Source organism: Filicampus tigris, chromosome 3, assembly GCF_054856515.1.
Source record: "Filicampus tigris isolate MCC_2025a chromosome 3, RoL_Ftig_1.0, whole genome shotgun sequence".
Taxonomy (NCBI): domain Eukaryota; kingdom Metazoa; phylum Chordata; class Actinopteri; order Syngnathiformes; family Syngnathidae; genus Filicampus; species Filicampus tigris.
This window is the reverse complement of record NC_141219.1, coordinates 16,866,302-16,893,473: the sequence shown is the minus strand read 5'-3', so window position 1 is coordinate 16,893,473 and position 27,172 is coordinate 16,866,302. Positions and strand designations below refer to the sequence as shown.

Below are 27,172 nucleotides of genomic sequence, written 5' to 3'. Positions count from 1 at the left end.
CACTGAAAGTGCACCAGGAGCTGTGTCAATCCTTGACCACTTGCAGGGGCATTACGATAAGATCTAACTAGCGATAGTAGGCCATATTAAATTAGCTATGTTACCCTGGTCTGGAAATCGTAGACGTGCTGTTGTGGTACAAATTGCACTTTTTCTTCCTTGTTAAGCATGAAATGATCCGAAACTTTGGACATTCCCTGTCTTTTACGTACGCTTTCCTCCTGGCTCACCACCATCGCACCAACGTATTTGTACACTGAGTGGTGCGAGCACGTGTAGTAACATTAGTTCATGTGGAAATGATCCCTGCGAAGCTTCAAGGCAGAGATTTTGCTTCAACATTTTTATATCAAATTTAGTTATTTGATTAATCGTTGCAGCCCTAAAATATCATACACACAGTCGACTGTTTTTTTTCCACGAAAATAAATAATATAAACTTTTTTTTTTCTGTGTTTCAGAAAATCATGCATAGACAGGTTTTTCTGTGAAAAACGCAAGACAGGATCAAAAAATAAATCAGAAAAAGGTCATCCGTATGTTCACGAATATGCAGAATTCACTCTACATTACTTTGACTGTTTTACTGTTTTGAAATTTCCCCATGACCCTTCAAAGATCAACAGGTGCATGATTCTGTGGTAATGTGAGCAAATGTGGTGGGAACACAGACACTTCCCAGGACGGTTTTAAGCTCCCTCTTTAACACCGTTACCACTTTACCTTACAAAAAAAGACACCAATTTATGGCATGTCATTTTTTTGATTTAACACACATTTGTTAATATAAAATCAGTTTTTAGTAGACATGGGTCAAATTTGATACGGAGCCACTTCGGTGTAAAGAAACTTTGCAGAACCCGTTCAAAAGAATTACATGTTTGTGCAATTTCTGTCACTTTAGGAGAACTCATCAATTTGCTGGGTGGAGGGATGACATTTAGGGTATTTCAATAGCTGTGGTGTGGTGCACAATGAGGCGCATCCTCACCGCGGGGGGAACTTGAATGTGCAAGAATAATAAGGAAGTAATACACAGTTATTTTATGCACATTCAAATGCATTCTCCATGTTAATTAAAGGGGAGGCATTCAGCAGCAGCAGCAGCAGCATCTCGTCCCTGCGTGTTCTCTGATCATCAGACACTGCACGTTGTTACATAGACACGGGCTCTAAGTTTAACACATATTGTAGTCGTGTATTTGAGGCTTTTAGAAAGAAGGGCTATATGGTTACAAGTGACATTGCTAAGTTGCTATATCGCTAGCCACAATTACAGTACCACTTCACAAGGATTTGGAGCGAGCTAGCAGACTGTCAGGGCGCTTTTTTCTACATTAAGTACACTGACAAACGCCTCCTTCCTTCGAGTGTCACATAAATTTACGATTGTTCGAATGTACATAAAGAGAAATGGACGAACAGTTATGTGAAATCTCGGCAGCAGTCCACAAAACGCAATTACAGTCCTCCTCAACTCTCAACTTCTTTCACAGGTTCGAGCCCATTTCGCCGGAGTCCCCACTGATATCTTACCTTTTTTCCGAGTGAAATCCAGACTAGGGTGATCTGGTGAAGACTCGCCTTCTCGCAGTACGCCTTTAAACACGTAAAATGTGCCTTCAAACGGCAATATCAGTGGGAAATATGCTCTATTTGTACCACTTAGAGTTTCCCTTAGGCAGACATTTTTGCTGTGCGAGTGCCCCAGCACCAAAATGACATGGGGTTAGTGTATCCCTCCGCCGCGCACAGGGACATGGTGCTCCCTCTCAGCGGGAGATGCTGCTCCTTGTAGCGGGCGAGGAAGCGCCTCATCTCGGAGGCACACCTCCGAAGCCTCGCTCGAACGACGGTGGGTCCGTCGGTTATTTGTGGACGACCTCTGACTCGTCAAATCTCGTGGTGGGGAGTAACGAAGTACAAATACTTTGCCACTGTGCTTACGTGCTTTAGGCATATGTACTTTACTTGACTTTTATTCTAACGACATTTTACCCTCGACTCCATATCTATACTTTCTCCTACAAACTAGGTCTAAATAGGCTCGTTACTTTTATTCAACATCCACGGATGACGACGCACAACGTAAAAAAGGCCATTAAATTTCAAATAATCCATGCACAAAATACAGAAACACAAAATAGCGTTTTTTTCTTGTCCCCCTTCCTAGTGACCAATTTAAATATCATATATAACAGAATAAATACGTTTTACGTCCGTTTTTTTAGGTATGATTTCATATGTCTTCTTTGTTGTTAAAGCATTTTTTTTGTTTTGTTTTTGTTTCGCAGCTTTTGTCTAGCCATGTAGGGGAACATAAAAACAGTGAGCTCGATGACGCAGAATGGATGACATCACCAAGCTAATTGTTGTGACCATGAGTATAGGCTGGAGTTGCAAAAAAAAAAAGAGTATAGACTGGAATTCGCTCTCTAAATTTTCTTTTTTTTTTCAATGTTTTTAGCCATAATGGACTGTGTCACTCAAACCAATCTAACCCTGTTACTTATATTATAAAAAATACATTAACATTAAAGGTTTGCTTGTTTATTATATAGCTATATATAGTTTGTTCTTGGCCAGTTAACATAGCAGCTATCTCAGCAAGTGGCTGGACTAGCAACAATTAGCATTGATTTGAAAACACGGTTACTGTATTTAGCGTAAGACTTCAAATTAAATTAGGATTCAAATACAATTTAACTTTCTTTAACTGTAAAGGATTTACTATAATATTTTTGTAATAAATGTATTCAGGTGAATGAGTACTGTAGCATCACTGAATAAGTAAAACAGACAGAAAACTGGTACACAAAATTTCTTATGAAAAAATGTACTGGTTGATGGTTGAGCTGGATGAATCAAATTACATGACATTATTTCAAGCTCATTAGGTGACTAATTATATGTTTTAAAACCTGTTTTTCTTGAAAACCTGAAAAAAATGTCCTTCCTTTAATGTTGGTAACTAAATTGTCCTCTAATTCTGGAATAACAGTTGTACTTACTTACATTTCAGAGTCTGGACTTTATTTCTTTTACTTATTACTAATTAGTACAGGAGTTCAACGAGTACTGTACTTCTACTTTACCAGAGTCTTTTACTTCTTCTTAAGTAGTGTGTGAGTACTTTTGCCACCTCTCCTATCTTGTCTCATTTAAATATCAATGTAATGTGTATTTACAAATAATATGGTGCCAATATAGAAACAATTTGACCAATTCCAGTGTTTTTAAGAGGGTCAAAACCGCAAATTAAACAAAGCCAAAAGAAAGAAAGAAAGAAAGAAAGAAAGAAAGAAAGAAAGAAAGAAAACAGTCAAATGCCATTCCACACATTCGGATAAGGACACATGAGGTGCAACGAATGTGAAAGGTGAACCGAACAAAGATGAAGGCAAGTTTGGCTTTTTGCAAAACTTTTCAACAGAACGCTCGGCATGATTTCTTCAATGCTTCGAGAAGAGAAAACTTGTGAAAAACATGTTTGTTGTTTTGCACCGAAGTAGTCATTCTGGCACGTAGTAAGGCACGAACTGTTTTGGGACTACTTTTTCCTCCGCGCTGGCGAGAAACCAGACCAGAGGACTGCAGTCAAGTCAGTTTCATGTTTGCTTTGGTTGAAGGCGTCTCATTGGTGCTGATTAGTGCTATTCAGAGGTGACAAAAATACACTCCATCTGTAGAAGTACATATATTTGAGTAATAAGCACGCTGGAAACGTAGAAGAACTTTGGTGCCTTGAGATAGGAGGTTCATTCGTTCGGTGACCACGCTGGTAACTCAAGACGCTCTGAGTTCAAACCATCTTTCTTTCCTCGTTGGAATGAACAGAAATGGCATTTGTTACAGCCCCCTCGACCCCGCCCTCCCCAAATAAATAAACAAAATATATGTGATGTGTTTTTATAAGCATTTTATATTGCACTTTATAAAACCTTTGCGTAATGACACAATTATACCCAATGTAAAGAATTAATAGCAGTCATTATTTGCAGAGGATAAAAAGAATATATGAATGTGAGTATTGTTATCTCCACCATTTGTTCAAATATCTCAAGTTTTATTTGGATTATAACACTGTGACACTGATGCTATTTTGCTAGCCCGTCCACGGTGTTTTAAATTGTTTGATAGCGTTAAGATCAACAGACGTGTCTAAAGCAAAGCTGCTGGGACGTTGTAAATGCACAAGGTGAGCTGTAACAACCAATTGTTAATTGTTGAAATGATTTGTTCCTTTTTTATGGTTGAATATTGTGAGTTTCTTTCAGTAGGGACTCATGTCTGCTTTGTTGTGAGAGCGCACATGTCCTTGAATGACCCGAGCCAATGAAACTAGGAAACATTGCAGAAAGGGTGGGTGAGTGATGGATGAGCTCAGAGGGACTGCAGTGAATTTGGCTTCCACAAAAAATTTAACTGCACTTTTATTCCGCTAACCATTTTATTGTGCCATTTATGCTGTCCTCATCCCCCAAAAGTGCATCAAATGTTTCCATGAAGTCAACATCACATGTGTTATGCACAAACATTTTTCCCGCCTGACTTATCTTTTAAATAAATACTGCACTTAAAAAAAACACTTTGAATAACTATTTCAATTATAGTGGATCAACCAAAAGTTATACAATCTGGAGTTCAACCAGCATTTTCTGGTATATTTGCCTCAAAAGTCAAATCAAAGTTAGAGTTCATTTTGTATGACATCAAGTGAGACATCAGCAAATCTAATTGGATTTTGGCCTGTTTTACTGCCACTTCACATAAACAATCTCATTTTATCAAGCTAATGATCATGTAAAACACCCATTCAGTACACATTCCATAACACTTTTTAAATCCAGAAGTAACAATGATATTATCGCTCGGCAACCATCTTCTGCTCACCAGTTGCGGTCTTAGCGTGAATGATGCCCTCAGTGGAACTCCACGCTACCTGTCCCCTCAAACCAATTGTGAAAAATATATACAGTATAGTTAGAAAACAATTTTAAAAACACAAATCTTGCATTACATTGTTGATGTTGACTTCATGTTTGTACATAGTTTCAGTAATTATGTGTCAATCCTAATTTTTTACATTCATTTTGTGTTTTACTTCCCTGTTGCTTTTCGTTTCGTGGTGACGAAACCCTGCCTGTTTTCCATCGGTGGCAGGCTACGTGCGACTGAGCATCTGCTGATGTTGCTCAATTAAAGAGCCTCTTATCTAGCACCGTGAGAAGTGCTCCTAACTTTTCCTTGTACTGTATGTCTCAAATTCGCAACAATACATGTGTATTGCAGCCATGGAAATCCTAATTAATTTTTTAACAACGAGCTACCGTTAGTTTCCTCCCAAATACAGATCTCTTCAATCAACAAAGATGTCACACTTCCTTCACACCTCTCACTTAAACACCCATGAGCAAAATCCTTGAAAACTTATGTCTCCACAAGGTGGTGAAAATTCCCCATACAAATGGTCAGAGGTGGGCATTTTACTAAATTTTGCTGGTCCGTCATTCGTCATGGGCATTCCGTCCCTGGGACGGAACGGTCCGCTCATTTTGTGGACGGAGGATGAGAACTCTTTTAAAAAGAACGGACCAAGCAACACTGGCGTGCTTTTTTTCATGCGAGTTCCCTCCCTGCAGTATTGTTCTCACAGGTATAGTCTGCCCTCTAGTGGACGCCCATTTCACTGAAGAGGAAAAAAAAAAACACTGAAATCTATGACCCGGAAGTGGAAAACGTTCGTTCGCCTCCTATAATAACATTGGCTTATTTTGCAATAATCATTTTTATTGCGAAGAACACAATAAAAAGTGAAAATATGCAACAAAACCCAATAGTATTGTGTTACTGTGCAATCTTAAATATTGTCGTGATGTCTTCTTGCTTGCTCCAGTCGCATCGTCATCATCTTCATCATCACATCAACGACGGTGGTTTCTGGCAGCGAAAAGCTATCTTAGTTAAACAATTGTAACAATTCAGTCCACTCACGATACTCCCAGCTGGTAAGTGGATGTGCATAGGAAATTAGTCAGCTAATGAGCTTGAAATAATGTCATGCACGGACCGACATAATGTAAGGACGGAAGCGCTTTAAAAGGACGGGGTCGGAGGATGCCAATTTTTATGAATAAGGATGAAGGGACGAGGACGAAGGGTACCCAGGTCCCAGACGGAGGACGGACCGGCAAAAAACGGTAAAGTGCCCAGCTCTGGTCATCTGTCATCGGCCTGGGTACCCATTCGTCATTCATCAGTCCGTAATTGTTTGCGACTCTCACACGAAAGTTAGGAATTTTAAAATCTTAAAAATATTGCCAAGATTTTATGATGGTGACAGTTCAAGCCTGGATTGAATTAATTCATTTTTGGCATTATTTCCTATGGGAAATTTGTTTTGACATGAGAACAACTTGGAAGTCAACCAGAAAATATAGTTTTAGACTTCGGAAGGTTCCACTGCGTAGTAAATGCCAAGAGAGAATCTTTGCAAGGTGTACGTACCGGACATAATACAGGTTTGTAAGCAATCCATCTTGCTGATCAGGTTGCAAGAAAATGAGTGTGCTCAGATATTTTGCAGGAATCAAATGTGTCTAACTACATACAACACGTAAAACAACATGTGGTGACCTCTTAAGCAACCACTATAATTGTCCCGCCGGTTCGAACCAGATGTTTTACTGCGTGAGTTCCATTATACTTAGAGGAAAGGAGTAAACTTGTAACGTCTTTGGCACTATTCAGAGCTTCACACACAGGAAGCACACAGTGGCCTGCAGCCAGAAATAACACTTCATAAAGCTTTAAGACTGTTTTGTGCGGACTAATGTGTGTAATCATGAATGGAAAATTATCTTTAAGCCTAATTTACATTATTTGATTGTTGTTAGCATGCAACCTCTGAGTTGCACCAATTAAGGAAATACACTTCATTTGTGACACACAGTTTGATTTGGCAGCTTCTAGCAGCTTGATTGTGAAAGAGCACGTCAGCCAGTTGAGGGAATCAGACCCTCCGGTCACTGAGATGTTTTCTCTGTGTATTTATTTTGAGTCATTTTATATCCATGAATGAAACAGCCCAACAGCACCTGGAACAATAAAAAGGGAAAAGTACATTCGGTTCTGTAAATTCACAATATCAATCAAATGTGTATAGAAAACTAACAAGTGGTACCTTGCCTTGAGAATTACATTTGTTCCATGACCGCCCTCGTAACTCAATTTGTGATTAAGACTTGTAAATTTGTGTCTTCTGCCTTTAAATGGCGTGGCCTCCCTAGGGAGTGTAGCTCTCTATCCCTCTACCCTGAACGGCTCTGGAGGAGGAGCTGATTCCTCGCACACGTTCCCTGTCTTGGGAGCCATTTTCAGGGCTAATTTAAAGCAAAAAAACAAATATTCAGTAATCCCCGCTCCGTCGCAGGTGTTGCGTTCCAAATCAGCCCTGCAATAAGTGAAATCCGCGATATAGAAATTCCTGAATTAAATTCTCCCTAGGCATGTTTTCCTAGCATTTACCTTACTAATTTTTAAGGTCTTTACGTTTTTTTCCTGCTTAAAGCGGAAATCAACCCAAACACATTTTTTTCAAGAAAATGTTCCCAGCAGGCCTACTAGTTGAAACACGGCATTCTGATTAATATTGTGTTTGTGGAATATGAGTTAGCAACAAAATATACCCGTTTTTAGCCATCTCTGGGGGCGGCCATTTTATCACTTTTGTTGACCGAAAATGACATCACACACCCTCAGGATGCCCCCAGAGATGTACAAATACTGTACATGACACTGTGTAAACAATAGTGTGCCGCCATCTACTGGTCAACAGTGGAATTACACCCAAAATAAAGTGCAGATGTCACAAAATATAGTAATAAAGACGTTATAGACACCCACCTAGCCCCCCCAAAAAATAATCTGTGATATAGGGACCATTAATCCGGAACCCGTGATGGAGGGTTACTACTGTCCATGAAAAGAGGCAAATGCCTTTACGCCGTGTGAGAGAAAGCACAACTCCACTCAACTTTATATATATAGTGCTTTCACAAGTGAGTGTTGCACATAGTTTGTGAACACGATCAATATTTGTGTGAAAAACTAAAAACTTGTTTGTTCCGAAGCAGTTTCCACTAAGAGTTTCCACTTTAATTGCACATTTATTTCACTTCACTGGAGCTTTGGAGAGCGCGACGCTCACTCCTAACTCAAGTAATTTCTTGGAAGTCAAGGCAAAAATAAACTTTTCAAATAAAAATTCCAACAATTTATTTAAATGGGTATAGATTTAATAGCTGACTTCACAAAACCTCAAATGTCCAACATGCACACTGACTTTTTGCCTTCCTCTTTGAATCTTTTGCGCCATGTCCAAATCTGCTCTACAGATGGTGTATTTTTATTGAATTTCCTCATAAAAAATGCACACTCTTGTTTGACTATGTTTGATTATATTCTAACACAAAAGAAGGCCTTTTCATTGCGAGTGAATGTCATCCTTCACCCTGGGAAAAAGAAAACTTAAAAATGAACATTCAACTTAAACTTAGGTTTGTTGTTGAAATTTTAGATAATTTGATTGAGAATTGCCTACGTTGTGAGACTATAAAATTGAAATCAACATTTTTGGGGACACACTGTATTTCTATAAGGCAAAGACAACTGCTAACATTTATCAATAGTACAGCGTTAAGATTGTCCTATTTTTTTTCATGACAAGACATGCTGCTCATCTATTAACTTTCACTTATTTTAAAGCAAGCCTTGGCTGTGGAGACCCTGCTGCCTTGAACAGTATTAATAATTCCAGACTGCCACCTGTTGGACAAACTCAAATCACTCAGCTACAACCAAATGGTTATGAACATCTATTGTCATATTAACCCTGGGTGCAGGTTACCTTATTTTTATTATTCAGTCTGATGTGTATCATACTTAGATATTGACTTGTGTATAAGTTATATTATTTGGCACCAATGATTGTGCTCCAAATCCTGCCTAGTAGTAACACATCTTAAATTAACCTGGAAAATGAATCCAAGTTATTTTGTAGAGCTGCAGATATCATTACAGCTCCGTGTGAATGCAAATCATTTAGACAGTGTAGATCCACTCATCAGAGCTGCAACAGAAGACGGCATGAATCTGCCTGTGTAATTTACACAGAAGCCAACAATGTGCGCTTTCACACAGCTACAAAGCGCCCCGCTTAGATAAGATGTTTGACAACATCAGCGCATGGAACACTTGGACAGCGACAATTACTTTCTTTCAGCGTCTCTGTTATGGCTGACATGTACCTCAAAAGTCAGAAAACAGCATCACTTCCTCATCATCGTCACGTCAGCGACTTGTCAACATCAGGTTGACAAAAACTCTATCTAAATGGTTCTTATTTAAATGTAATGTTACACTTAGGTTAAAGCCAATGAAGGTTACAGTCGGTAAGTTAGTCAGTTAATGTTCTCTCTCTATCATAACAGCACTGAACATTTTAGAAAGTAGATTGGATAAATGTGTTAATTACATCCATTTTGTTTACACAATATTACCGTGTTACCTGTTCTACTTGAAGTACCTGATATGCAAACGCATAGAAAAGAGGGAGCGGGGGACGAGCAGACAAATATTGATTACTATACAGTAGATGCAAGCAGACAACAATTAGGTTTGGGCAAGTTCAGGGAAACACATTTTGGATTGGATTGAAGACAGTGAACTGGTTGACATCTACTTACTACAGGTACTACTAGTGATGCGCTAGGTGCTAACTAGCAGCATTTTATAATGCGTCTTCTAGTAGTTCTAGTAGCACACAGTGGTCACGTATTACAAAAGCAATAAAAATATTACTTTGGGGCCATTTACTGGCATTCTTGGAAAGCATTTGAAGTGAGTTGAGGAGTTTCATTTAGAAAAAAAAGTTGTCATTTGCTACCATCTTGTGCCATCTATTGGCAACTAAAAACCTTTTGGGGGGGGGTGTTAATTAATTAATCACAGAATTTTGCTATTGGCTGCACAGCTTGGTTCACTGTAATTAATAAGAGTTAAGTGCTAGTTGTTAACTAAAAAATATTATATAGAAATGTCCGAGGACGTACTGGGCCCGAATATTCAGCCCGGGAATTTGAGATGGAGAGGTCCCAATTGCCACCACGCCCCTTGTTATGTCACAAAAGTCATTTGAGAAATGATTCACAGAGCTCTACTTTTCATTCATAATTCATCGCATTAGTCCACTATTGAGAAAAAAAATGCTCAAACATCTTGTCATGTAGCCCTTTGATCATTTATTCGGTGCACACTAGTTTTCCTTCATGAGCATTTACCACTTAAAAGCTATTAATAAATCTGCCTCTTACCACCTGAAGAACATAGCTCAAATTGAGGATTTTCTGTCTCAACAAGACACAGAAAAACGTGTTCATGCTTTTATTTCCAGTAGGCTAGATTATTGCAATGGTGTCTTTAAAGGTCTTAATGAGAAAACAAACAGGCAACTGCAGCTGATCCAAAATGCTGCTGCAAGAGTGCTTACAAACACCAGGAAACTGGACCACATGACACCTGTCCACAAATCACTACACTGGCTTCCTGTGAGTCTAAAAATAGATTCAAATTTTGCTTTTGGTTAGGGTCACTAACAGGGGTGCTCAAGTCCAGTCCTCAAGAGCCCCAATCCATCTTGTTTTCCATCTCTCCCTACCTGCAGCACACCTGATTCAAATGTTCACGATCATTGTCAGGCTTGTGTAAGGTTTGCTAATGAGCGGATGATTTTAATCAGGTGTGTTGAAGGCAGGTAGACATGGAAAACAGGCTGGATAGGGGCTCTTGAGGAGGGGATTTGAGTACCCCGGTCTATAAAATTGTCTTGGACCAAAATACATGCATAATATATTAGTAGCCAACGAAGCATCCGGGGCCCTCAAGTCGTCTGAGACAGGTCTATTGTGCGTTCCCATAACCAAACAAAGTGAAGCAGCATTTAGTTACTATACTCTTCACCTATGGAACAAACTACCGGAATACCTGACGTCTGCCCAAATTGTCAGTTCATTTAAACCAAGGATGAAAACATTATTGTTTACTGAGATTACTTATATTTGTGATAAATATATCTGTGATTTGTGGGAAGAAAAAAAAGTGTGTAACATTTTCCCATGAGTTGTAAAAAAAGAAAAAAAGTTATTATTATGTTCATTTTTGTGTGACTTCTACGAAAGTGTCTCTTAAATGTAATAAGGGGCTAAAAACAGTCATTTAAGTAAGACAAACTTTAAAACTTACTGCAAATTACTGACATTTATGGCAGCAATGTTAGCACAACAAAGCAAGCAATCTATCTTAAAGGGGTAATCAACCGAAACATATTTTTTTCAAGACTATGTTCCCAGCAGGCCCACTAGTTGAAACGCGGCATTCTGATTAATATTGCGTTTGTGGAATATGAGTTAAGCAGCAAAATCCACCTCTTTTTAGCCATCTCAGGGGGCAGCCATTTTGTCACTTCTGTCGACTGAAAATGACATCACAACTGCTCAGGACTCAGGTAACAACCAATCACACCTCAGCATCAAAAACAGGTCAGCCGGGATTGGTCGTTACCTAAGCCCTGATTTATTTGATTATTCTGATTTCACTATGTGATGAAATTAATGTCGTTTGATTACTAAAATGTTTTTTTTTAAATCAAACTCGAGGACAAGTCTTACCACTTCAGAAGTGCTCCCCACAAAGCACTGCGGTCTTGGTTAGCGTCCATTCCGAACCGTCCAGTTCCACACTCTTCACTCCTTTTACCCACTTTCTCCAACATTCACGGTCCACACAGTAATTGTGGCGTAACCTGTTTAAGTACAATCTGTTTTATTGTGAAAGGCCTAACAGGAAGTTCATAGGTGGTTAGGTTGTGAGAAATGAAGAGAAGCAAATAAGACGCTCGAGTTGCTCTACAACGTGTAGATTGAATCCCTACGCCCAATACCCCGACAGTAATATGGAATGATAATTTGAAGTTTCCATCATGTTATGGTTGGATGATCCAACCACACAACACTTCTAGGCACGATTTTCTGCGAGCGTTATGCTAATCACAGGCAAAAGCAATACAATACAGTGGGTTGTTTTCACCGACTAAGAAGCGTTGCATCATGGGTATTACCAGAAATGCCCGGATATTCGGAAATCGGAATTGTCCTTTTTTTTGTGAAATACAGGAAAGACAATTTTCACAACAGCAAAACATTTAATTGAATTGCCCAACCTAATTATCAAAGTTTGTTGCCTTGAAATTTTGAGTTCACCCAACATTTTTTTTTTTTACAGTGGTAAGCGATGTCTACAGAAGGACAACTTTGGCATACTAGTTGTCACACAACTTACAAGTTGGTAATGAGGCAAAACTACCAGTGGGTATGGTGCTACAATTAGGGTCCAGGAGGCTACTAGTGTGTAACACATGCCTACTTGTTGGGCCTAGTGTTTATCTAGCAAGGTTTATTACGTACTGGTAGACCAAAAGTGGCATTAGTAATGGAAGAAAACGTTACTACAGTCGTTCTAGTATGCCAAAATTGTCCCACTCGGGAGGACAAAGAGAGCGTAGTAGTACAAAAAAAAGAGAATAAGGACAGCGGTTAAATACTCACACAGCTTTCCATATACGGTTCGAGGGGTTTTTTTTGGAGTTCAGGGGTCGCTAGTACATATGACGTTCCCGAGTCAGTTGAAGTGGAACTCGACATGATTGGTCCAGATCCACAACGAGTGTTTCCGCCGTGCTTGGCTCACACAGGGCACCATTTCCACCGCTGGTGTTGTGGGAGGGAAATAAGCGCAGTATTGGCAACCCAACGTCCACATCCAACTACCACTGCGACGCTGGTGATTAAGACGTTGAATTGGCTAGTAGAGAGGTAAGCAAAAAGCTCCCAGAAAACATCCTCCATGCGATCCAGTTTATCCCAACCTCCATATTGCAGACAATGACAACAAGCTAATGCTAGCTAAAGGTTCTTCTACGACGAGCAGCAAGTGATGAACCAAGCAACGCGGGATGAATTATTGAATTAATGCGCTCAAGTCGCCGAAGTGTTATAAACAAGTCACTCACCCTTGTAGAAAATGTGGTTGGCCAAAAGCGGCATTGCAAAGAAACAAAACAAAACAAAACACTAACGCGCTAGCAAGTTAGCAATACTTGCTGCAGTAGAACTGGACGCTAACGCCGTTTTAATGTTGGTCGTTGCACGTGTTTGCTATCTTTGTTGTATTTTAAAGTCTATTTTGACAAATGTGTGCAGTCAAACTGTATTTTCAATTAAGTAAATCCCATGCCGTGTAATGTCTTAAAATCCAAAATGCATTTACACTACCGAGGTTTGTCGTTTGTTTGATTTGTAAAAATGTGCCCCATTTAATACTAACACATATTTGCAAGAAACTGTTGATCATTTATTTTATTTTTTGGGAAACAGTTTGCTTGCGGTGTGAATAGAAATGTGATCAGAATTCGCGCAGGTTTTTCCACTTACGTCATCAATACCGCCGCCATCTTGGATGGAAGCTTTGTGCGAGTATATGAATGGAATGTTGAGTTATTTTGTGTGACAAAAGTCGAGATATTTTACGAAACATGTTTTTGATCTTATGGACTGCCCTCTACCACGCATGGTTTTACTGTTGTTGATGGTGTGTCGTCAATAATTGCACACATTTATAATAAGCGTAGCAGTATATTCAGGCTAGGTATAGAGGGGTTTGGCCATTTCTGCAATTCCCACAATGCATTGCCGGTGGACATATTGAAAGGCTAGCCCCACTAACAAAGTGTCATTTGCCATTCATCATGCCTAGTATGCGTGTCATTGTTGGCTGTAATAGTTTGGGAAATTGACATAATGTTTCTTTCGACTCGCGAAAATCATTAGAAACCAGGGATTTGACGCCCACCTAAAAGAAAAGCCATCGATCAATGGGAGCTAAGCTGTTGCTATGGTTGCGAGCCACAACATCGCCGTCGGTTAGCAGTCTGAAGAGAGCTTCACATCAACGCAGACGTGCTGTTGTTTTCTGTGTGCTTGCTAATAGTTATCATACAAAAGATAAGTATACAACACCCTGGACTGCTCCCTGCGTGTTGTTTGAAGACTTGTAATTTACTGTAACATCGGTGCGAATTTTGATTAGCATGTCTGTCTTTTACCGTATCATAGCATTTAGCAAGCGGACATTTGTTGTATTAAGGGGAGGTCAACCCAAAAATATGTTGCATGCAGGCCCTCTTAGTCGAAACATGGAATTCGGATTAAAATTGCCTCATTTGAATATGAGGTACCCAGTAAAATCCACCCGTTTTTTCCCCATCTCGTGGGGAGGCCATTTTGCCACTTGCAGTTGCCTGAAAATGACATCACAGCTGCGCCGGGCTCAGGTAACAACTAATCATGGCTCAGCTTCAGAAAACAGGTCTGCCGCAAGTGGTTGTTACCTGAGCCCTGAGCAACTGTGATGTCATTTTCAGTCAACAGAAGTGACAAAATGGCTACCCCCTGGGATATATAAAAATGGGTGGATTTTGCGTCTTAACTCATAGTCCACAAACGCAATGTTAATCAGAATGCCATGTTTAGTAGGGGTGTAACGGTGCGCAAAATCACGTTTCGGTTCGTTTCGTTTTTTTTTTTTTTAAACTTCGGTTCGGTATATTTTCGGTGCAAAATCTTATTTTGAAAAGATGACAAGTAAACTGTCCTTTTTAAAAAATAAATAAATAAATAAAAATAGATAAAAGCGAACCATTCGGCTGATATTCTAAGAAATTACACCAGAATAAAAAATACACTAACAATAAAGATCTCTTAATTTTGTAAATTATTAAGACACTGAAATCTTTAAACACTCAGCAGCAACAGCCTATGACTATGACACATCTAAGTATTCAAGTTAAAGCCAAGTTGTCATTACAGTACATACATGCACTTTTTGTGATGAAAAAAAATACGTACAATAACAGTTACAATTATTGCTAACTATATTAAAACATTTTTGTAATGAAAAAAATACAGTAACTTTAAAAAGCCTTTATGAAATTGTATACACTTTAGGCATTGAAATCTTTGAATGTTCAACAGCATATTGTAACGAATTGGATTATCTGTGTTGTGGTCGGATTTTTGTGTTGCTGAGTTGTGATGTTTCCGAGGTTCATGAATGTATCGTACGGCAAGCGAGTGGACGAGCGGAGAAAGAAGAGCGCGAGCAGTTGTACTTGGATTAATAAAAACGTGATAGCTAAACTACGTCTGACGGCGTGTTCCAGGAAGATGCTACAATATGATAAATCTCTGTTCAAACTATGTTCAAACACATGGGATTGTGGGCTATGTTGCTATTTTTAGAACAAAGATCGAACCCCTCTATTGTTAAGTTTTTGATACTTTGGGTTGTGATGCAATTTGATACTGCTTTTGCGATGGTATTTAAGTATTGCGATGCAATCTTGTCTACGGACCTTTTTAGTCTACTTTTTTTTTTTCCTTTTACAATGTCTGTAATAAACAAGCGCTGACTTGACCTGAAAACGATAACAAAAATGTTGTGTTTGCGTTTGTTTAGCCAGGCCCAGACCATTTCATAATGTTTGTAAACAATGTGCCGGTTACTACCAGGTAGCAGAAAATGATCTGATAGCTCTGATTTGAACTGAAACTGAAGACACAACTTGTGTTTTGGATCACACCTCCAGATATGAGTGTTTCTCAGAAATGTGGTTCAGAAGTGTGACGAGAGCCCAAAAATAAACTTCTTCAAAACAAGATCAAAATTATTTATGCTTTAAGTCAAACCTCCCTGCAGTTTGCGCTGAATAAATAAAGTTAGTTCACTCAGCCACTTTTTTGCAAGAGATTGTTGAATGTCATAGTACTCCATTGTTTCATATTGGTGCGGTCGGTACCTGAGCTCTGAGCACTCGAGTAAGAAAAAAACAAATTTTTTTCACTCCTGAACTGCTTCAATACCTTAATACAAAGATATTCCGTTGAAAAACTAGCTCGAATGACCACTGAAAATTAACTGGCCATTGAATATTATTATAACAATGGCTTCTTTACCGAGTCTTACTTTGGAGGCATGGTAGATACCTTCTAATGGTCAGCGTTTGCTAAGCAAAATACGTAATGCCTGAAGCTGAATTGCGCACCATTAAAATCTTGGCGTCTCGCACGCAATTATACACTAAAGAAATAATACGAGAGACTAGCGGGCAAAAAATTATTAATCTGTTTTATTGAATGTGCATGACCAACTAAAAGCTTGACACATATCTTACATGCTCGTTATTGTGAAAAGAAACATAAAAGAAGCATCAGCTCACCTGTTGTCATAATATAAATGTGTTTAGCTTTACATTTTATTTAATTATTGCACTTGCAGATTAAGTACAATGCTATTAAGTGCGATTGATCTTACTAAAAACACATTAAGATTTTTGGAGTTGTATTTTTGGGGTGGCTGAAACAGATTAATGGCATATCCATTCATCCCAATGGATAAAGATAATTTTAGAAAATGTTTAGAGATGGAACAAATTAAACCCGAAAGTCAAGATATCGCTGTACTTTCTTCATCAGTCATATGGCACATCTATCCACACTCCTTATCTGACTACACTCTACAATACAATTAAAATGTGTGTGTCTGTGTACATGTGGGTGGGTGTGTTCTTAAATGCTTTTACATGTGATGGGAGGGGTGGGGTGTATTTGTTGTGTTTTCTTTGGATTGATTGTTTTTAATTCTGTAAAGCAATTGGTGTTGCATTTTTAATATATGAAAAGTACTATACAAAAGAAGTTTGATTTAGTTTAAATGTCGTTTGTTTGTATTGTAGATTCAAAATGTCTGAACTCTTTATGGAATGTGAGGAGGAGGAGCTGGAGCCGTGGCAGAAAGCAGCTCCCGAGGTGTTGATTGATGATGACGACGACGACGAGCCCATTTTTGTTGGAGTAGTGTGTATGTACGATTTACACTTTTTATTAGAATTACTGTTTGGGTATATTTTCATTACAGTGATTCCATATGTGGTACACTTGGCTGTTAAATGGTCAAGAAGATATTTCCCAATTGATATCTCAACGTAATTGTCCTAAGCCATTATTTTGGTTGTTGCACCTAATAGCAACATGTCCATTTGTGATGTCTTTTTATACATATTTTGCAGCAAAAAATGAAAAAGAGGTTCTGACTGTATCTCCACCTCCTCCAAAAGACACTGTGGAGAAGCAAGTGATCAACGCTGCGCCTGCTCCCTCTCTTGCTCTTGCTCTTGCTCCTGCTCCAGCTCCCGCTCCCGCTCCTGCTTCTGCTCCTGTTCCTGTGCCGGCCCTAGCCTCCTCTTCTATAATGTTACCTTTGAAAATAGCTGGAAATGCCATCAGTACCTCTACAGCCGGTTTCACGACACTGACTCCACAGCCTGTTATTGTCAATGATCAGGTATTGTAATTTGAACCATTTCATTCATTTTTTTTGTTTTTCATCCATGTGATTTGAATAAATAATATTCTACATATTGATCTTTTAATCCAAGGGCTTCATCGTAACCTCGCAGATAACCAGCAACAACAACCTCATTGCCACTCTTGGGAATCCGTATCCTCCTGGGACCAAATTTACCTTCGTACCAGGTAGAGTCGAGTCGCATGTAATCGTTGAAACAACGCCCCGCTCACCTGTCATCTGACGTCTAGCTTCTTTCTCATGGCGCCACATAACTACATTTTTGGCAGAGAAAATAAATCCGCTTAATGCCTCCAGTGATTGGAACATAGTGTCGTCATGGGGCTTTTCCACGCTGCAACAACGAGGCACTCTCTCTATAGCGGCCACATCAGCGTGAAGCCCCTATCCACACGGTGGCTGTCATGTTGGACTTTTTTTTTTTTTTTTCAAATTCCTGCCACTCTTGTGCATGCACTTATGGCCAATCACGAGCTGCTCTAAAACTGCCACACCAGCCTTAAGCTCCTGTTCACACTGGCTGTCATGTAGTACTGGAAAAAAGAAAAGGTTCCCTCCTGATCACTCCTCTACCTTTCACCGTTTGATGTGCACACACTTATGGCCAACAGCGAGGCGCTCTAAAGTGACCACGGCAGCGGACTATCTCAAGAAAAAGATGCATTTTCGGGTTTTAAGTATAGCTAGCTAGCTAACTGTATGTAACAATTGTGTCGGGTAACGGCTGATATGAATGAATACGCTCAATTTTTTTTTGTGGTGTGAAAGTGGGGGTGGCTCATCTCAGCTCACGTGCCTTAGTGGACCCAGTTTTGGGCCCCCCACAAAAAATCTGGAAAACGGAAATGGTGAAAGGCAGTTTGACGCTTTATCTCCAAAATTGAGTTCCTACATTGTTCTCAATCTTTGCACATATTCAACAGTTAAATTCAAACATGTATAATGCACTAAGCAACAGGTCTCTGAATTCACTTTGCCCGGTATTTAAAATGTAAAAATAGTTGCCGGGAACATTTTTGTTGTTGTGATTTTGAATGTGCTTTTAAGAGTTTGGTTGTTGTGTATTTCAGCCGGTCAGCCGCAGCAACTTATCCAGCGGGTCACCCCAGTAACAACTGCGATACCCGGTGTTGTTCATCGGCCTCTTGTGCAGCAGATCCGAAACAATGTTGTGACGTTGGCTAATGTGCAGAACCCCACTGTGTATACAGCCAAACCCCGTCTGCTACAAGTCAGCCAGGCCACCTCTCTGCAGACTATTGCCTTGCCCACTCAGGCTAATAGCTTAAACAGAGGTGTGCTCTTGAAAGGCGTCATGCCGATTTGAGTACGTGTTAATCAATGTGCTTATTTTGTCTTATTTTTGTATGTCCCTCAGAGACTGTAAAGCGGGTGTTGCCAGCTCAGCAAATAGACGCTGCTGTAAAAAGATTCAAAGTAGATGTCGGTAAGTTTGAACTATTTACAACTTGTTGTTGCCAATTACAATTAACTACAGTGACCTTCCGCTATATCGTGGAGTTTTAGGCATTCGTTTTTCAAGGTGTTTTAGAGTATACATTCAAATTTATAGTTTATATACGCCTCTAGTGTAGTAGAGCGTTGTGCTGCAATACACCGGGGAGCACTAACATGTACTATAAGAGATGAAGCGTAATAATAACAAGAAAAAGAGACAGACAAGGTCCTCGATGACTTTAAGCTCGGTGATTGTCATTATTCACATAAAGGAGAGGGAATGTAAACCTGTGAGTATTGTTATATACTGTTTGCATGTGTTGCTGCTCCGTGTGTGTCAAAGTCACAGTTTTATGAAGGCTTATAATTACTGTTGTGTCCATGCTTATTTTCGTTAGCCCGTCTATTTCTTTTCACATTATGTTAGCTTTAAGCGAGTGGACTTTAGTCACCTGACTCAATTAAACGCACTTAAGCAACTAAGAGCACTTTAAAAACATCTAACTAACACAATTACTCAACAATTCCCCACATTTCCTGGGCTCTTTCCTGTTGTCAAGAAGTAGTTCTGTTTTCATGTTATTTGTAAATTTTATAATCAACTTTTACGTAAACCTGACAACTAACAAAAATGCATTGTGGAAACGCTTACTCTAGTTATTCCTATGCTTTGGTGTACCTTTTAGGCCAAGCAAACGTGACCAAACCAGTGGAAAATGGTGACATAAAAAAACAATGCCCAAACTGTAAAGAAGAATTCCTTCAGCAGGAGGCGTTGAATCATCATATGACGGTATGTTTATGTGTTATTCAGTGTTTGATTTCAATATTCTATTGATGACGTTGTGGGTTTTAATGTACAAATCTCTTGTTTTAGAGTTGCCAGCCAAAAGTGGAAAATAGCGTTCTGCTGGCCAATAACCTTGTCGTGCATAAACGCATCATGCTGGTGTCAGAATTCTACTATGGCAGATTTGAGGGTGAGCCTCACAAGGCACCTGTGCAGAGGAGCAGCATCACTTTCAAGTGTCAAAGCTGCTTCAAAGTTCTCAAGAGCAACATCAGGTATGTTCATGTTCAGCATGAAAATTTTAAGGCTTGCATTAAATGTCGGTGGGTAAGCAAAATATTTCCACATCTGACTCTGTGCCTCTTTTTTTCTAAAGAGCTCCTTTTTAACGGTACTTTTACCTTTTATGCTGGATACTACGTTCTAGCGACTTTGAAAGTGAAGTTTCATCCAGATTATGATGTCCAATAATGCACAGACTCGTACGAACGACAGAACTTTATTGCACGCTTGCGACCCTAGTGAGGATAAATGGGTCAGAAAATGGATGGGTGGAAAGCAAACTCTATGACACTGCACTCTGTTGTTACTGTTTTTATAGTAATTAATACTTGTTGGAATACAAACGGCCATGGCTTGTTGAAGTGTAGTTATGCTGAGTGATATTTTTATAATCATTTGTTTTTATTTTGGTCCTTGAAAATGTCTTCACATGAAAATTACCATAAACACAAATGTTTAGTGTCCTGCATTCATTTTTAAATGTGTGTGTGTGTGCACCTTTGTGCAATGCCCATTGTTGAAAGGTCACTCCTAAGTAAATAATTATGTGAGTGGCTTATTCTTTGAAGCACTAATATTTAAAAAATATGTATATAGGAAAATTAAGATAAATTGTTATGGAAGGAAATAAGATGCATCATTTTAATAGAATATAATATGTTCTATGTGGCCCCCTAGTTTAAACACGGTATTATGATTAATATTGCGTTTGTGGAATATGAATTAAGTAGCAAGAATAAAGGTTTCTTTTCTTTTACACAATTTCTTGTACATTCCAGAACTAACAGGTTATCCCAATGTTGCCAAGGAGCCACTTTAAAAATATCATTGCCAATAAAGACACACTGAACATCTTAGATGGATGACTTCAGTAGACTGTTTACCCTTGTGGGCCGAAAAATGAAAAATGAGTGCTGGTTTAGGCGGTGTGTGAACCGTTCCTTTGATTAACTGTGGTAGAAATGCTTTCAAAAAGCCTCTGTAAGCGGCTTTTAATGGGCACGCACATCTGTACCTCAATTGCCCCCTCACTGTAGCGGTCAAAGGTCACCCACATAAGAGATTCTATTAGGGGAGCTGAGCTAGCAGAAAGCACAGACTGAAAAATGGATCTCACTTCATTGGGCTCTAGTGGTACATAGTCGTGGATGCCTTTGTTGCCACTGCGTCATTAGGCAGAACAAAAGACTAATTGTAATTAAAAGGACCATTATATCCAAGCATGTAAAGGTAGGTGAATGGAGAGTACTGTACTTCATTTATCCTTTGTAAAGCTTTGGGACCTGCACCTTACTAATTGCATAGACATAGCATTGATCACATGTATTGTCTTGAATTGAAAAGCCAACGTTGTAAAAATTAAGAAAAATGTGTCAAACAAATCTGCACCAAAATATAGATCGTGATTTGTGACATTTTCTGAATTTGATACAGCATACTGTACAAATCAACTAAATCACTGCCAATCGACAGTTACCATCTCTCCAAGCCCCTTCTGTCAATGTTGGAAATTACGTATCTGCTTAAAGCTACTTTATACAACTTCTTGCGGGGTCAAGCAATTCCATCCTTCATGAGCGTTTAGGTGACGAGTGTGTCCATCCCTCTATTCCAGGTTCATGAACCACATGAAGCACCACCTGGAGCTGGAGAAGCAGAGCAATGAGTCCTGGGAGAGCCACATAACTTGCCAGCATTGCTACCGCCAGTACACAACTCCATTCCAGCTCCAATGCCACATCGAGAGCGCTCACAGCCCTATCGAATCGTCCAGTATGTCACATCAACGCCTTATCAGCTCACGTTCCAGTTCTGTGCATCGCCTTGAGTGTCCGTTTGTACTCCCTTTTCCTTCTTTTTAGCGAATTGCAAGATATGTGAGCTAGCGTTCGAGTCTGAGCAAGTGCTCCTGGAGCACATGAAAGACAACCACAAGCCCGGGGAGATGCCCTACGTCTGTCAGGTCTGCTGCCCCGAAAACATGTTTCAAACTATGTGCAAATCATGATACGGATTAACTCGTGGCTTTCTTCTCCACACAGGTGTGCAATTATAGATCCTCCTTTTTCTCAGACGTGGAGACACATTTCCGAAGTGTCCACGTAAACACAAAAGACCTGCTGTGCCCTTTTTGTCTCCGGATTCTGAGAAATAGTCAGAGTTACATGCATCACTTCATGAGGCATCAGGTAAGATGCTGCTTTCCAATGATTCTTTCAAATAAATCAACAAGGTATTTGAGAACGTGACCTACTACAGTAGTTGACGGTTGTGTTTCCCAACCTTTCTGTAGACTGTTGCGCTTCAACATACTACCAATGTATACCGTCATTTAGTAAAACGATTTGGAAGAAAGTTGACCAAGACTTATTTTAATGTTTTACATTGCGTGCAATCCGTTTTGTGTTTCAGAAAAAAGGCATTCATCGCTGTGGAAAATGTAGACTGAATTTCCTCAGCTACAAAGACCGAATGGACCACAGGACTCAAGTCCACAAGACTTTTAGAAAGCCTTCCGTTCTGGAGGGCCTGCCCGCGGGGACAAAGGTGTGACTCATTTCATCGCCCTCATCCCTGATACGGTTTACTGTCTCCATCACATTCATATTCTCTTTTACTTCTGCAGGTGACTATTCGAGCCTCCCTCAGTGGCAAGACGGTCGCCATGTCGAATTCAGTGGAACGATCTTCTTTAATTTTAACTCCTGAAACGCTAAGCAACACTGCAAAAATCAAACCTGCCGGTTTGGGCAAATCCAAACGAAACGAAGTAGTCAAGGCCAAGACAATTCAGAAGAATAAAGGGAATTCAGCGACCAATTGCAACCTGTCACTCAAAGGCATGAGGTTTGTTACCAGAAATCTTTGCTTTGCCAAACTCAGAACTCCACCTGCAATCGACCGGAAACATTCAGTCTCCCAGTGGGCGTTATTCAGGATTCACTAATATGGAGCTCAGGCCAAAAGCAGATTTATAGACATTATCAGAGCACTGAGATATGCAAAGTAGCTCATTTTGGGTTTAATTATTTTTTTCCAGACACTCATTAGGCTGGCTAAAAATAATACCGGATTTAGGTTTGTAAACAAATGAGTGTGATTTGGAGTAATTGGGCTGGCTCATCAAAAACGACATGCTGGACTCAGTCCTACAGCACAGGTTCTTATAGATTGTTAGAAAGAATGGTAGGATAGGACGGGCTGTTCTATATTAATTTGACTGTGTGCTCATTTCCAAATTTCAGTGTGAATGGAGGTTGGTACACCTGCATTGAGTGCAACACCAAAATCGATGACTTCTCTTCCCACTTCTTGCTATCCTCTGTTTGTGGCGCATGCAATTATCGGACGAGTTGCAAAGTTGCCATTGGAAATCACATGATAAGGTTGTTGGGTTTTTTTTGTGTTTTTTTTTACCATTACCATAGGCAGTTGGTTTCAATGGGGATGTTATTAAGTGTTGTTGTTTTGCTCTTTGTTCAGATTTCATAGCACAGTCAACAAGAGCAGATTTTCCAAAGTGGATCACAGGAAACTGTCCTCTTCAATAAAGTAAGAGTTGACGCTGTTGATTGCTAATCTTGCTTACTCAGTCACTCCAGTGAATGTTTATATTCAATTCGATTCCAACTAGATATTAGTGGCAAGTGGCAACATCGCAGTTCTGTTGTTATATATATGTTATATGTTTCGTTTACGCTTTGTTTTACTCTGTACTACTGTTGATTACTAAAGAATGTAAAAGGCTAGAAACAACTATCCTGTGTGTCCATAAAGTAGAAATCAACCCAAACATGTTCTTTTTCGAGAATATGTTCAGAGCAGGCCCCCTAGTTGAAACATGGCATTCTGATTAATATTGCATTTGTGGAACAAGAGTTAAGAAGCAAAATCCACCCGTTTTTATTTATCTCAGGTGGCAGCCATGTTGTTATTTCTGTCAACTGAAGATGACATCACAGCTAGCCAGGGCTCAGGGAAAGACCAATTACAGCTTGCCTGTTTTATAAAGCTGAGCCATGATTGGTCATTACCTGAGGACTGGGTAGTTGTGATGTCATTTTCAGGTGACAGAAGTGACCAAATGGCCGCCGCCAGAGGTGGCTAAAAACAAGTGGATTAACTCTTATTCCACAAACGCAATATTTATCAAAATGCCTTGTTTCAACTAGTGGGCTTGCATAGAACATATTCTTGAAAAAAATATGTTTGGGTTGAGTTCCACTTTAAAGGTCAGTCAAAATGCTCAGCTGATGTTTTTTAATGTTGTTTCACATCTGATGAATGGACGCTTTTCCTGTAGATTAACGCTGGTGTGTCTCAACTGTGACCTTCTGGTGGATGCGTCAGGCGGTGATGCGATGAGCAAACATTTAAATGACAGACCAAATCACGTATGCAAAGTCATCGAGGAGAAAGGTATGGGTTTTTAAGATTGTGACATCACGTTGTGTGCTGTTGCCCTTCTCTTAACGTCGTCTTCTCTTTTTTACCCAACAGGTGTCAGAGCCGAATCTGGAGTGTGAGTGGAAAATCAGCATTACCACCACAAACACCAAAACATTACAGAGATAACCCCCCACTATTGGGAATTTACTTTTTGAAACAGATCATTACAACATTTTAATTTAATTGGTAAAATTTGTTCAAAGTTTTGAATAAAATGATCTTGTCTTCTGAGTCAAGCCAGGACCACAGTGACGCTGTCCGAATGAAAAGGAAGGACCTACTCGCCAAGATGAAGGAAGTCCAAGAGAGGAGCCTGAGACATGACAGACTGATAATCCAAAATAAAACTGCACACCAAAACGACACAGAAACATCTGATGACTCTTCAAAGGTATGCTTGATGTAATGCATTCGCGATGGAGTCGTGTTGCGACATGCACACACCCATACATGGATACATTCACAAACTCATGTGGTATGACGAACAAAGTTTTATTGGTTATGTAATCAGTTTGAATCCAACATTCTCAGTTATATCAGAAACTCACCTGGATTTATTTTTTGATGAGTCACAGGGTGCAATCAGTGGTTACAATTTGTTCAGAAGGGAAAGGGACAAGTAAGGGGCAGGAACACTTATCTATATTTTAGAGCTAGGCAATTAATCAAAATTTAATTGTGATTTCGATTTTGGCTTATCGCGGTTTTAAGAACATTTTATTGGAAAAATAACGATTACTTTACCGAACGACGCAATGTGTTGGCAAATTCCCAGCGTTGAGAAACAGTGTGACCGATATATGACTCTGCTGTCCCTGATAGTACTTTGAGCTGTTTGAAGACACCCTAGTTGGATTTTACTGTAAAACAAGACAACAACAAAAAGGACACACATTGTATATTTTCAATAGAAATCCTGCTTTGTTTTATAAACATTGCCAGTGCTAATGCTAAAGACAATCTAAAATCCCAAAGACATGCTAACAGGAATATAGCATTGACCTTCGTAGTGATATTCCTTCAAATAATGAATATTCACACACATACAGACAGGTATCATAATGCCCAAAAGCACATATTCTTCCTAAGCTGTGAAAAAAAGTTATATTAATAGACCTGAAGCGCAACTTTCTTCTTCTACTCTTCATATCATAATGTGTATACTCCATGCATGCATAGCAACACACTGCCCCGAAGAGGCCAGTGTGTGCGTAGCAGGAACAGCTGCTATTCATTTTTATTTATTGTTTTTTATTGTAATTATTTGAGTATGTTCTTAATTTACTTTCAGGTTGTATTTAAAGTTGAGTTTTGAAGGATTTAAGGATTTTTTTTTTTTGATATACCAACACAATTGAAGCAAACGTGATTATTTTATTGATAATGACACTAAATGCTGGAGGTTTGTTTTTTTTCCCAGCCATTCACAGTTTTGAAGTCATCACGGACGGAACCGACCTTAGAAGCGGTGCAAATTGAGAAGATGGAACACTTGCCACACGAGAGTGTTGAACAACCGCAATCTTTGCCCGTAACTACTGAAGATTCTGTCGGAGAAAACGCGCCACAGTCTGTCTCCTCATCTGAAGATTCTCAGAGCGAAAACGCGCCACAGTCTGTCTCATCAACTGTTGAAGATTCTCCGAGCGAAAACGTGATGCAGTCTGTCTCCTCCCCTTCTTCCGTGTTGGATGCCATTGAAGATGTCGAGCCAGTTGGAGATTTGAAAATCACGGAGGACTGTCACCCTGATCAAATCCCCGATTGAGCAGCAAAGGGCGGAACAAACAATGCTAATAACAGCAAACTCTTTTTATATTTCTAAAACCTTTCAAGAAGAATGGCAGAACTTGTCCTTAATTCAATCATGAATCAGTCCAAACGTCCTGCCAAAGGCACATTGTAGATATGTCATGATAGTGGATGCTGTTAAAACCTCTTATCGCTACATTTAGAAACATCATTGGATCCCACTGGTGAGCCGCGCCATGCGTTTGAACCATCGGCATCTGTCCGGCACACATTTTTGTGTGCAGAACAGTTTTATTTAATATGTGAACATGTGTTTATCAGTTCTTTAGATGTTGTGTACCAAGATGGACCGTACGTTTTACCTTGATGGCATTTGACCTAAAATGCATACATGGAGGTGTCTTGAAATGGGCCACAAGAGGGCATGATATTCAATACTGTACTTGATGCAGGATCATCCCTTACACTACTTAAAATCTCAACATTGGCACCACGGTTTTAGGCTTTGCCCATGTACCAAAAATGTTACACCGATGTTGAATTTGTACATTGGTTGTGGTTCTTTTCCACATTCCAAGAATGACTTAAAACACAAATCTTAAGTTCAAATATTAAAAAAAAGGTTAACCTAAGAAGTGTAATTGTGTATCCTAAAGTTTAATAATCCTGGTGCTCAAGTGTTTTCATAAAAATGGTTTACAATTTACACTATTGTTTTCTTCCATAGTTTTATGTTAATGTGGAGTAGTCTAGATCATGTGATCAAGGCGGTTGGTTCCACTTCTGATAAGTTGTACATTCATTTCCAGGTTACAGTATTTGTTTAAACAAATAAATAAGTGCTTGCTGGTGATCTTCACTGGGCTTTTGAATGTAATTTAAGTATTTAGTCATACATTATCA

General features: G+C 39.4%; 2 protein-coding genes and 1 long non-coding RNA gene across 4 annotated transcripts in view; 1 reads left to right on the top strand and 2 right to left on the bottom strand.

The window, feature by feature from the left end:
• Positions 1-1,786, bottom strand: part of tcf12 (transcription factor 12) — a 74,331-nt gene extending 72,545 nt beyond the window's left edge. Inside the window, exon 1 of one of the 2 annotated variants that reach the window (XM_086025942.1) lies at positions 1,537-1,786. The gene's annotated coding sequence lies outside the window, so the exon portion shown is untranslated. The remainder of the gene's footprint in view (positions 1-1,536) is intronic. The other variant, XM_086025943.1, reaches the window with a different exon arrangement.
• Positions 1,787-5,633: 3,847 nt separating this feature from the next.
• LOC147150110 (uncharacterized) lies at positions 5,634-13,408 on the bottom strand. Its single transcript, XR_015086260.1, has 3 exons — positions 12,663-13,408; positions 11,727-11,860; positions 5,634-5,940 (listed from the first exon to the last, which is right to left on the bottom strand). It is a non-coding gene; the product is annotated as an uncharacterized LOC147150110 (long non-coding RNA).
• znf280d (zinc finger protein 280D) lies at positions 12,692-27,128 on the top strand. Its single transcript, XM_086026387.1, has 19 exons — positions 12,692-12,929; positions 16,907-17,031; positions 17,240-17,514; positions 17,609-17,705; positions 18,609-18,833; positions 18,917-18,985; positions 19,683-19,789; positions 19,874-20,061; positions 21,684-21,841; positions 21,931-22,031; positions 22,111-22,257; positions 22,481-22,615; positions 22,695-22,915; positions 23,314-23,454; positions 23,552-23,620; positions 24,372-24,487; positions 24,569-24,590; positions 24,755-24,908; positions 25,938-27,128. Exons 1-19 carry the CDS (start codon positions 12,757-12,759, stop codon positions 26,283-26,285), a joined length of 2,871 nt encoding a protein of 956 aa, XP_085882513.1. The 5' UTR covers positions 12,692-12,756; the 3' UTR covers positions 26,286-27,128.
• The last annotated feature ends 44 nt before the right edge of the window (positions 27,129-27,172 follow it).

What these genes read in the sequence shown, in the direction of transcription:
- znf280d (XM_086026387.1), top strand. Translation starts at nt 12,757, where the DNA reads ATGATTGGTCCAGATCCACAACGAGTGTTTCCGCCGTGCTTGGCTCAC. An exon ending in CTGTTATTGTCAATGATCAG is followed by an intron (nt 17,515 to 17,608) that starts GTATTGTAATTT and finishes TTTTAATCCAAG; the next exon opens with GGCTTCATCGTAACCTCGCA. An exon ending in GGCTAATAGCTTAAACAGAG is followed by an intron (nt 18,834 to 18,916) that starts GTGTGCTCTTGA and finishes TATGTCCCTCAG; the next exon opens with AGACTGTAAAGCGGGTGTTG.